The sequence below is a fragment of the Bison bison genome, unplaced genomic scaffold, assembly GCF_000754665.1.
Source record: "Bison bison bison isolate TAMUID 2011002044 unplaced genomic scaffold, Bison_UMD1.0 scf7180017864072, whole genome shotgun sequence".
NCBI lineage: Eukaryota > Metazoa > Chordata > Mammalia > Artiodactyla > Bovidae > Bison > Bison bison.
In genome coordinates, this window is record NW_011494644.1 from 2,861,428 (window position 1) to 2,873,185 (window position 11,758).

The following is an 11,758-nucleotide window of genomic DNA, read 5'->3' on the forward strand; positions in this document are numbered from 1 at the left end:
TGAGAGTTGGACTGTGAAGAAGGCTGAGCACCGAAGAATTGATGCTTTTGAACTGTGGTGTTGAAGAAGACTCTTGAGAGTCTCTTGGACTGCAAGGAGATCCAACCAGTCCATCCTAAAGGAGATCAGCCCTGAGTGTTCTTTGGAAGGAATGATGCTTAGCTGAAACTCCAATACTTTGGCCACCTCATGAGAAGAATTGACTCATTGGAAAAGACCCTGATGCTGGGAGGGGTTGGGGGCAGGAGAAGAAGGGGACGACAGAGGATGAGATGGCTGGATGGCATTACCGAGTTGATGGACATGAGTTTGAGTAAAATCTAGGGGTTGGTGATGGACAGGGAGGCCTGGCGTGCTGCGATTCATGGGGTTGCAAAGACTTGGACACGATTGAGCAACTGAACTGAACTGAACTCTGCATATAAGTTAAATAATCAAGGTGACTATATACACCATTGAAGTACTCTTCTCCCAATTTGGAACCAGTCTGTTGTTCCATGTCTGGTTCTAACTTTTGCTTCTTGACCTGCATATAGATTTCTCAGGAGGCAGGTAACATGATCTGTTACTCCCATCTCTAAGAATTTTCCAGTTTGTTGTGATCCACACAGTCAAAGTAGATGTTTTTCTGGAATTCTCTTGCTTTTTCGACGATCTAACAGATGTTGGCAATTTGATCTCTGGTTCCTCTGCCTTTTCTAAAACCAGCTTGAACATCTGGAAGTTCACGGTTCATGTATTGTTGAAACCTGGCTTGGAGAATTTTCAGCATTACTTTGCTAGTGTGTGAGATGAGTGCAATTGTGTGGTAGTTTGAATATTCTTTGGCATTGCCTTTCTTTGAGATTGGGATGAAAACTGACCTTTTCCAGTCCTGTGGCCACTGCTGAGTTTTCCAAATTTGCTGGCATGTTGAGTGCAGCACTTTCACAGCATCGTCTTTTAGGATTTGGAAATAGCTCAGCTGGAATTCCATCACTTCCCCTAGCTTTGTTCATAGTGATGCTTCCTAAAACCCACTTGACTTTGCATTGCAGGATGTCTGGCTCTAGGTGAGTGATCACTCCACAGTGGTTATCTGAGTCAAGAAGACCTTTTTTGTATAGTTCTTCTGTGTATTCTTGCCACTTCTTACTAACTTCTGCTTCTGTTAGATCAATATAGTTTCTGTCCTTTATTGTGCCCATCTTTGCATGAAATGTTCCCCTGGTGCCTCTAATTTTCTTGAAGAGATTTCTAGTCTTTCCCATTCTGTTTTTTTTCCTCTGTTTCTTTGCTTTTTTCACTGAGGAAGGCTTTCTTGTTTCTCCTTGCTATTCTTTGGAACTCTGCATTCAAATGGATATATCTTTCCTTTTTCCCCTTTACCTTTAGCTTCTCCATATATTTAACACTTTTTAAAAATTAAGACCTAGTCACACTGAGGCACAAAATTCTTCAAATTCCCCAGCATTAAGATAGGACTTGAGGGATTTCCCAGATGTTCCAGGGGCTAAGACTCTGTGCTCCTAATACAGGGAGCTTGGGTTCGATCCCTGGTTAGGGAACTAGATTCCACATGCCATAACTAAGACCCAGTGCGGCCAAATAAATAAAAATAAATGAATATTTTTGAAAGATGGGGCTTGACACATGTTAGGTTCTTAATAAAAAGGTGTGGAATAAGTGGGTGAATGAGTTAATGAAATGGATGGTGACAGAAGCTTTAGCTTTAGTTTAGTAGTCACCCAGTCCCATGCGCATCTTGTTCTAGCACCTCCCGGTCTCCCTTTTGATCAGTCAGTGCTTCCTTGGTCCGAGACCCCGTCAAGATCATTCTAAAGTGGAAGGGTGCAGTGGGAGTGGGCAGTTAGGTAAGCCGGGAACTCACTCTCTGGTCTTTTTAGTTTAGAAACCATGTACCTCACTGTGCCATCTCGTGTGCCTCCAGGGCCCACCAGCTCAGATATGGTGGACGTAACTACATGTGCACCAAAATCCATTTTTTTTCCTTATGGAGCAGGGCCATATTTCCCAGCCTTTCAGTTGGGTGGAGCCACATAACAGAAACCAGGTCAATAGGATGAGGATAGAAGTGGTATTCACTACCTCCAGGTCTGGGCTACGGACTCCACTGGGGGCACTCCTCTGCCTCCCAGCACCGACTTCTGGCCGGACACAGAGGGAACAGCCAGAGAATCAGAGGTCCTAGGGGAGGACAGTGCCACAGGCTGACAGGGACTTGGGTCCTTGAAAGATTGTGTGGACCAGAAGCCCCACACCCAACCTTGGCTACAACTGGGTTTGGTGCAAGCAAGACATAAACTTGTAATTCTGTTAAGCCACTGAAATGCAGATTTTTGTGTTTCCATAGTTAGCATTCCTTTGATTGACACACAAATACCATTACCTTCACAGCTGATGGGCTGTGATCTGTTGCCCTCAAAAAACAGCTTCAACTCTGGGGCCTTCTTGACATCAAACTCCTTCTGAAGTTCTTTCTCAACTGTGACGTCCACTTTGCCAAATCCAATCCCATTCTTGCCTTTGCCCATGATCTCCACGGCTTTGCCCAGCTCCTCAGCTAAGCTTCTGGATTGCTTTGAGGATGGGTTATCTGAAAGAGCCAATAAAAAGACAGAACTCACTAGAACCTCTCCTCCATCCCATCTCCCAAGGAGGAGGCTTTGTTAAGTTTAAGCCTTTATTAAGGCTTTTTTTTTTTTTTAAAGTTAAGGCCTGCTTAACTCCTGGGTTTTTCTCATGTTCCACTGCTTATGGGTAGATTCAGAAATGTGACAGTATATCACAGTTCATGAAACTGATCAGTTTGGGAGATATGCATCAGGTTTTTCAGAGGCTCAGCAACACTGGAAACAATACAACTTTGGGCAATTTAATTTCTCAGAGAGTCATGTGCCTCATCAATAAAGTGGGGAAATAGTGGCTGCTTTGTGAAGCTGAGTCAAAAGATTTAACAATCAATTATATAGTGCTTATTACTTTCAAAGAGGTTTATGTGGATTAACCCACTGAATCCTCCAAGTACCCCTATGGGGTGTGTGTGTGTGTGTGTGTGTGTGTGTGTGTGTGTGTTAGTTGCTCTCAGTCATATCTGACTCTTTGCAACCCCATGGACTGTAGCCCCCTCTGTCCATGTAATTCTCTAGGCAAGAATACTGGGGTGGGTTGCCATTTCCTTCTCCAGAGGATCTTCCCAACCCAGGGATCAAACCTGGGTCTCTCCCATTCCAGGCAGATTCTTTACCATCTGAGCCACCAGAGAAGCCTCTATGGAGTAGGTATGGCTATTATTATCTCACTGTGATAGAGGAGGAAACTGTTGCATAATTGAAATGACTTATTTGCCCAAAGTTTCACGGCAATAGGAGGTGTAGCTGGATGGGACTCACTCACTCTGGCTTGGGCGCTTGCTCTCTAACCTCCACTGGGCCTGTCCTTAGCATCAGGCCTGGCACTTGGTCAGTATATAATGCCTTCTTATTAATACTGTTATTATGGTTAAAATGTCTATCAGAAATCATAGTAGAGGGATAGAGTGAGAAGGAGGGAGGTGAGAGGAGAGAAAAAGAGAAGTGGGTAGGCGGGGCATGGAGAGAGAGGGAGAATGAGCACCATCTGGTGGACGTTCCTGGAGCTAACAGGACAGGTTCTGCACCTTCATTTGCCCTGTATCTACATGTAATATGGCAGGAGACATGCTTGTGAAAAGGAGGCCAGATGTGAGAAGGATAAGGGGGTGGGGGGAGGTTATGATGACCCCCTACCCACCCAGCTCATCTCCTTGGTCCAGAGTGTTGAAGAGACGTGGCACTATTGATCAAGATTCCTTGGCCTCTCACATTGCCGGGTGGTGGGCTGGAAGTAGAAGTCAGGAGCCTTTTTCTGGAAAGAGCCCTGCGGGACTGGCATTCGATCCCAGCAGCAGTATAAGACTTCCTGGCCTAAATGGGAGGGGCTAAAAGGCAATCACATTTGTCTCCCTTCCTCCTGATAATGTTGAGAGACTGTAGGCCCCTCACTGGCTCTCAGAGCCCAGTGTCTGCAGCAGGTGGGTTGAGCCAGGGTAGGGGGTCATTGATTCCCTTTTAAGCCAGAGTGCTTTATCTTTCTCAAACTCCCTTGTCCATCTGGAGCACTTGAAACCAGTGCAAGTCATTTCCACTGCCATGGGCAAGTTCCAAGTACAAGAGAAAGGGCTTTTGTAAAGCAAAACCCAGAAAGCCAGGCCTAGGACAGTTGGCACACACCCCATTGCCAGTCAGCACACTGCTCCAGTGATGGAACCCAAATGTGAATGATCACTTTCATTAAACTCTCAATCAATGGACATGAAGTGTGACTTTTCGCCTCCCTTGTTGATCAGTGCCTCTCCACTGCCTGCTTCGTCACCAGCATTGCCTTCGATACCCCATCCCTCACCATCAGCAGGGGTTGGCCTGTTGCCAGAAGCTCTGGCCTGCAGGCCTCTCCTCTGACTTCCTCACGGATTTGGCCATGCCTGGCTCAGGGCTGCTGATTGACATAGCATTCAAATCTGAGTTTCTAAGCTTGGGACAAGAGAAACACTTGGAATGATTGTCCAAACAGTGGAGTTTTTGAGGTTCCACACATAGCCCAGTGCTTTTTGGTGTCTAACATGGAAGTGAGAGAAAGAGACTGTGACAACTGGGGCCTGAGAGTTGGATGGATGGGACCTAATAGTTACAGTAATGGGATTCATTCATTCACTTATCTGACAAATCTTTTTTAGAATCTCCCATGTGCCAGGAAGTATTTTAGGTATTGAGGACTTAACAATGAACAGACTGATAAAAATCACTGCTCTCATTGGAAAACCCAGAAAATAAAGTAAAGAATAAAGTAAAGAAACAGGCTGTATTCTATGCTAGCCGCTAAGTGCTATGGAGAAAAAAGAAGCAGACATGGAAGTTGGGAGTGTGTCTGGGAATGGATTTTAAGTAGGGAGGTAAACGGAGGTCTCACTGAGAAGAGAATGGAACATTTTAATGAAGACTGAAGATGATGAGGGAACCAGCTGTGTGCTCACTCACAGGAGGGAGAGAGTTCCAGGCAAAGGAGCCATATGAGCAAAGGCCTTGAAGTAAGAACACATGCAACATGCCTGTAAAATCCCATGGACAGAAGGGCCTGGTGGGCTGCAGTCCATGGGGTCGCTAGGAGTCGGATACGACTGAGCGACTTCACTTTCACTTTTCACTTTCATGCACTGGAAAAGGAAATGGCAACCCACTCTAGTGTTCTTGCCTGGAGAATCCCAGGGACGGGGGAGCCTGGTGGGCTGACGTCAGTGGGGTTGCACAGAGTCGGACACAACTGAAGCAACTTAGTAGCAGTAGCAGCAACATGTCTGAGGGATGACAAGAAGTCCATTGGGTCTGGAGACACAGGCCTTGTAGACCACTGAATAGACTTTGGTCTTTCCTCTGAAGCTTGTGGAAATGTACTAGAGGGTTTGGAGCAGTGTTAGATGTGATGATATACACTTTTCCTGGATTGTTTTGAATGTTACATGGAGATTAGACCACAGAGGAAAAAGGAGCCCAGCTGGAGGCCACTGTAATAATCCAGGTAAGAAATGTTAACGGCTTGAATCAGGGGAGTGGCAATGGAGAGGGTGAGAAGTGGTCAGAGCCTCGAGGGGTCTTGAAGGAGGAATTGACAAGGTTTATTGATGGATTGGAGGTGGAATGTAAATGAAAGAAATCAAGGATGACTCTGACATTTTGACCTGAGCAACCAGAAGGATGATGATAGTGATGATGATGGTAATGATTGTGATGATGATCATAGTATTGACAACAAGATAACAGCATTTATTGAACACTTACTATGCCAAGTACTTTGCTAAGTGTTACGTGCATTATCTTGATTAGTCCTCAGAAAAAGCCTAGGAGTCATCTACTGTTGTAGACAGTCATCTACTATTACAGGTGAGGAGTGTTAGACAAGGAAATAGAAACCCAGAAGTCTCACAGCTAGTAAGCATTAGGCCAAGACTCAGCTCCAAGGCTGCTGCTAAGTCACTTCAGTCATGTCTGACTCTGTGCAACCCCATGGACTGTAGCCTACCAAGCTCCTCCATCCATGGGATTTTCCAGGCAAGAGTACTGAATTGGGGTGCCATTGCCTTCTCCATCTCCAAGGCTGGCTGACTCCTAACTCCATGCTCTAACTGACCTTGTAGGCAAGCCAGACTGAAAAAATGCTCTTTTTCCCTGGAGGGGTGAGTTTCCAATCTACCCTGCTCTGGGTGGTTCATATGAGAGCAGATAGACTGTAGAGAACCAAATCTACTTTTTATGTCCAGTCCTGTTTGCTAGTTTCTATCTTTTTAAAATTTGCAAATCAGTGTTTACCTCTGGAGCCTTGAATGCCAAATGTGTAAAGGTAAAATGAATGCATACACCCTCAGATCTTGGTGACTATGTCTTATGGGGCATGGAGTCAATTCAGCTGTACATTGGAACCTGGGCAAAGCAGTGCCCAGTGGACTGTGGATGGGCAGGGAGCCCTTTGCTGGGAGCTCCTTCAGTTTTAGCCCTCCTCAGGTTCTAACTAGGGTCCATTGTCTGGCACATACTAGATACTCAATGAATATCATTTCCTTAGGTTGTTTCATAAATCAGAGACAGTTATGGTGGCTTACAGCACCTGTGGTCCAGAAAACGAGTTTTTTTAAACATCTCTGAACCTTAGCTTCATCACCTATAGAATGGGGATAGTGATAAGTTTCCATACCTTAGAATAAGCCTACATAGTAAGCCAAGGTATGCAAAGCTCTGATACAGAAGTGCCCAATAAACATTGAGCATTATGATAATATGGGGGAAATTCATGGTCTTGCTCTGACCAGATGTTCTCTGGGGAGGAAGGATCCTATGTAGTTATCAGGATCTTCAGCAAATCTTCTTATTCCTGGGGAAAGGAAGACAAGGGTGACAAGCCATCCAAAATAAGGCTGAGGCCTATTCTGTGGCTCTCTCATGGGTTTGGGGGTTAAGCAAATGGCACCCAGGGTCCCATTAGAGTTGGCAGTGGCTCTCGACAGTGTGCCTAGTGTGTAAATGTGTTAATGGCTAGTGGACCTAGAATCAATGTTTGCCTGGGTCTTTAGTAGGTAACCCCATGGGGCTGATGGATGGGAGAGGTGTGAATGTAGGAAATGGAGATTCGCTCCCAGCACAGGGAGCTGGAGTCTGCCTTTCTTTAGATTGTGGTTCTCAATAGGGCACATTTGGCCCTATCTGGAGTCATTACTGGTTGTCACATCTGGAATGCTACTGGTATCTAGTTGGTAAAAGCAAGGGATGCTAATAAATATCCCACAGTGCACAAGACACCCTCCTCCCCATCTCACACACACACACACACACACGCACGCGCGCGCACACACACACACATACATAGAGAGACTGTGCTAAGAATTAGCCAGCAGAAATGTCAACAGTGCTAAGGATGAGAAACCCCACTTAAGACCAAGTTCAAGATCAAGCATGGAAAAAGCTTATGAGTATAATACTCTCACCATTCCATAGGATGCTTTATAGTGCTCATAGGTGATAAGGACTTCAGGATGATCTCCAACTCCCAGTTCCTCAGGGTCCAGGCAACAAGTTTCTTTGACCATTGAAAAGGCCTACAAAACTCTAAAAATCTGCTCCTTACCCTTCTGATCTTATATCCCACTACTTTTCTCTTCAGCAACTCAGCTTAGCCACCCTGCCCATTCCCACCTCAGGGCCTTTGCACTTGCTGTTCCTTCCACCTGAAATTTTCTCAGGTTGCTGTTTTACTGCCTTCAGGTCTTTGTTCAATTTCCATCTTCACAGGAAAGCCTTCTCTGGCTACCCTGTACTTAACCCACTTGCACCACTTCTTGTACTTCCTAAGGGCCCTGCTCTGTTTTTCTCCATAGTACTTCTACCCTTAAGATATGCTACATTTTTGACTTCTGCATCATTTTATCTTGAGTCTCCTCTCTCAAAGCTTCCCTTGTGGTTCAGCTGATAAAGAATCCGCCTGCAATGTGGGAGACCTGGGTTCAATCCCTGGGTTGGAAAGATCTCCTGGAGAAGGAAAAGGCTACCCATTCCACTGTTCTGGCCTGGAGAATTCCATGAACTGTATAGTCCATGGAGTCCCAGAGTTGGACATGACTGAGCAACTTTCACTTTCATTTTCACTCACCTCTCCAGGATAAAAGATATGTAAAGCAAGGGTCTGTCTGTTTTGCTTACCACTCAGTGCCTAGAAGAGATCTGGCATATAATAAATATTCAATAAGTGTTTAATGAATGAATGTTTCAATTATCAGCACAGTTAAAGAAGAATTGAGTGTTAGACCTGGTCTGAAATCCTCATCACTTACCAGTTGTATAATTTGGGGCAAATCCTAAACCTTTCTGAGACTTTATTTGCCTCATAATATAAGACAGGAACAATGAGAACAAGCCCAGTGCCTGGAATACAGGTCTGAGTAAATGGTCTTCCTCATTTTCATCATGACGATTGTCCGCGTCATTACCATCATCACCATCCTCATCTACTATACCATCTACATCATCTAATCTGCTCCCAAGGCAGACTCTTGCCACCTCTGCCTTACGGATGATTACTAATTAGTCAACCTAGAAACTGCTCCTTTTAAGTCTCATTTTGGCCTCCTCCACTAAATGTAGCTTTTCCTTTTCTCTTGTCTCATTTATGAAGAACACTGTGGGCCAAAGGAAAGCTCATTTATTTACCAACATCTCCAAATGACTACTGTGCTCCAGGCACAATCCTAGATGTTAACAATCAAGAGATGAATCAGTTTTGACCCCTGTCCCCTGTGGAACTCACAAGTTTAAACGCAGTTTCAAAGCAGTGTGGCAAATGTTATAAAAAGCAGGGTGCAGAGGGCTGAGTGAGCATGCCAGAGCCTAGGTGGGAGGGAGGTGAACACAGCCTCTTGACAAGGCAACTTCATGAACTTAAACTTCATAATCCAGCTTAAGAAGTTCAGGAAGGACACTACAGGTAGAGGGAACCTCAAGTGTAAAGGCCAGGAGGCTAGTGCCAGTGTGACCTACCTGGTAGCCACACTCAGGGTGTAGAGCACAGACTTCAAGTGGAATGGAAAAGTAGGCCTGGGTTAAATCAAGCCAAGGACATTGTAGCTATGTTAAGGAGTTTGGAAACTTTGGGATTTTCAATCAGAAAGTGATCCAAGCAGATGTGCTAATTTAGCCTCTAAGAATGATGCTGTTAGTGCAGAAATGCTTGGTGGTGTGGTGGCCTTCAATAATTGCTTCTGTTCTTCCTGTTCACATTTTTCCTTTTGAAAAGCTCCAAAGGCTTGTCTTTTAATGCAGGGTGCTAAGTCTCCATGTGGCAAAGCAGATTTGAAGATTTCATGGCTTTGTTGGATAGCTGGTCACCATAGAAAGTGAGCTTAGAGAATATAAATCACCTGTTGCAATGAGCCTGTAACTTAAGTCTCTTGATATTTTCTTGTAACTGTGGCTTTCTTTTTGTTGGCAGTCTTAGAATATTCTGCTGTCTCATAATTTAGTCTTTCCCCCTTTTCAAAGAAGCTCCCCAGTGACACTCATTTTTTACTCATTTTGGCTAGAGTTAGCTTGTGAGTTTGCCAAAACTGTGACTGAGACAAGTGCACAGTGTGGAAAAGAAGCAGAGACAGAAGTGGTAAATAAAACACAGGCAGGCCATGCATGGACTGAAATAAGTGCTGGATTCTAACTTAAAGCCTGCCACCAAGATGCAACTGTACAATTGAAGAAATTCACCTCTCTTGCCACTATAAAGTCCGCCCCCAGATGCAGCTTTTTGATGAGTCCGCAAGCAATTGATTTATTATGATCTCTGCCTCAGCTCCACATCAGATCATCAGACATTAGATTCTCAGAAGGAACACACCACCTAGACCCCTTGTATGTGCAATTCATAGTAAGGTTTGTGCTTCTATGAGAATCTAACGCCGTCAGTGACATGACAGAAGGCAGAGCTCAGGCAGTAATGCAAATAACGAGGGGTGCCTGTAAATACAGATGAAGCTTTGCTTGCTTACCCACCACTCACCTCCTGCTGTGTGGCCCAGTTCTTACCCCTGATCTAGAAGATACTGCAGTGGTTCAGGGAGAGAATGATGAGGCCATAACTATGGCAGTGGTGGGGGGAATGGGGAGGACTGGAGATTGCAGAGGGCTTCAGGAGGTAGTTTCAATAGGACTCAGTGAGAGATTAGAGATGAGACTAGAAAGGAGTCAAGAATGATCTAGGATTTCTGACTTTGACATTATAAAGATAGCCATGCTGTCAATCAAGACAGGATGTGAGAAAAAGCAAATCAAGTAAAGATGCTGAGGTCTATTTTGGACACATGTGGCATTGAGATGTGTGAGATATCCAAGAGAAAAGATGCCTCTGAGTGTTGGTTCTTGAATCTGGAGTCCTTGGAGAAATGAGAAACTGGGGAGCAGCTAAGGATTTGATAGTTACCAGGACAGTATTTCCCTGGGACAATATTGGAAAGACCTTTTTGTAAAGAGCCATTTACTCCTGGCGGCGGGGTGGGGGGTACTTTTATAATGCTCGTCCTAAGTGATTCGTTTTTCCAAAGGTCATTTTAAAGGGTCTGCAAGCTTTTGAGAATTCATTTTTATTTAAGCTGCATATTTGAAGAAATAAAATTTTCAAATGAAATGAGTTTGAGTGTCTTTTAGATAGCATCTCTGCCGGTGTTCACCGAATTTAAATACCTGCTGGTGGGAAGACTTTAAAGTATTCAAATTGGTTGTTATCAGGTATAATTAAAGAATATAAAATCGATTAGCTCCCTTCATAGCCCCAGGTTCAGTGTCAATCCCTAAGTTATAAAACATCAACGTCCCAAAGAACCATGAACTTGCCCTTCTGCCCTGATTAAAGCAGAGTAGTTGTGGACAGAGTCTTACATTCTCACCCAGATTGGATAGGTTACCCAGGTTTGTCCACCTGCCGTGTCATTTTGGAAGCATAAATGAGTGTTGTGGTGTGTGTTGTGTCATGCAAAGTGTGTGGCTCTAAATCCTTCAATATTTCCACTGAGGGTCCAGGATTCAGGGCTTAAGGCTGCAGCAAAAAAAGAGAAGACGGCTTAGATGGCTGACCTGTGCAAACCATTAACTCACAAGCCACAGCAGCCGTAGAGTTCTCAATTCTTCCCTGAGGAAAAAAACCATGAACCAAATATTCAAGTAGTGACCCAAGTCTTGATGTGAATGAGGGAGGTAGGGAACCAGCTGGAGGAGTAGTTCAGTAAGGTGGAAATTATGCCCTGCTCACAGGCTCCTATAAAGAAAATGACCCAAACTGGATCTCACCAAGTTTTGCTCCATGGGCTTGAAGAAGAATCAGGTGTGCATTCTGACACTTTGAAGGAAACAAACCATTAAGAGCCTGAACTAGATGGAGGTCAGAGGCTTGGAATTATTTTGATAGAACTTTACACAATAGGCACACTTCACGTTCAGTTCAGTTCATCAGTCGTGTCCAACTCTTTGTGACCCCATGAACTGCAGCACACCAGGACTCTCTGTCCATCACCATCTCCCAGAATTTACCCAAACTCATGTCCACTGAGTCAGTGATGCCATCCAACCATCTCATTCTCTGTCGTCCCCTTCTCCTCCTGCCTCCAATCTTTCCCAACATCAGGGTCTTTTCAAATGAGTCAGCCCTTCATAGCAGGTGG

General features: G+C 44.6%; 1 protein-coding gene across 1 annotated transcript in view; it reads right to left on the reverse strand.

Annotated features, from left to right (window-relative positions):
• The window catches only part of PDILT (protein disulfide isomerase-like, testis expressed), a 45,547-nt gene that overhangs the window by 30,572 nt on the left and 3,217 nt on the right, over nt 1-11,758 (reverse strand). The window contains exon 2 of the mRNA XM_010837135.1: nt 2,390-2,596. Coding sequence (XP_010835437.1) covers nt 2,390-2,596 — 207 coding nt within the window. The remainder of the gene's footprint in view (nt 1-2,389; nt 2,597-11,758) is intronic.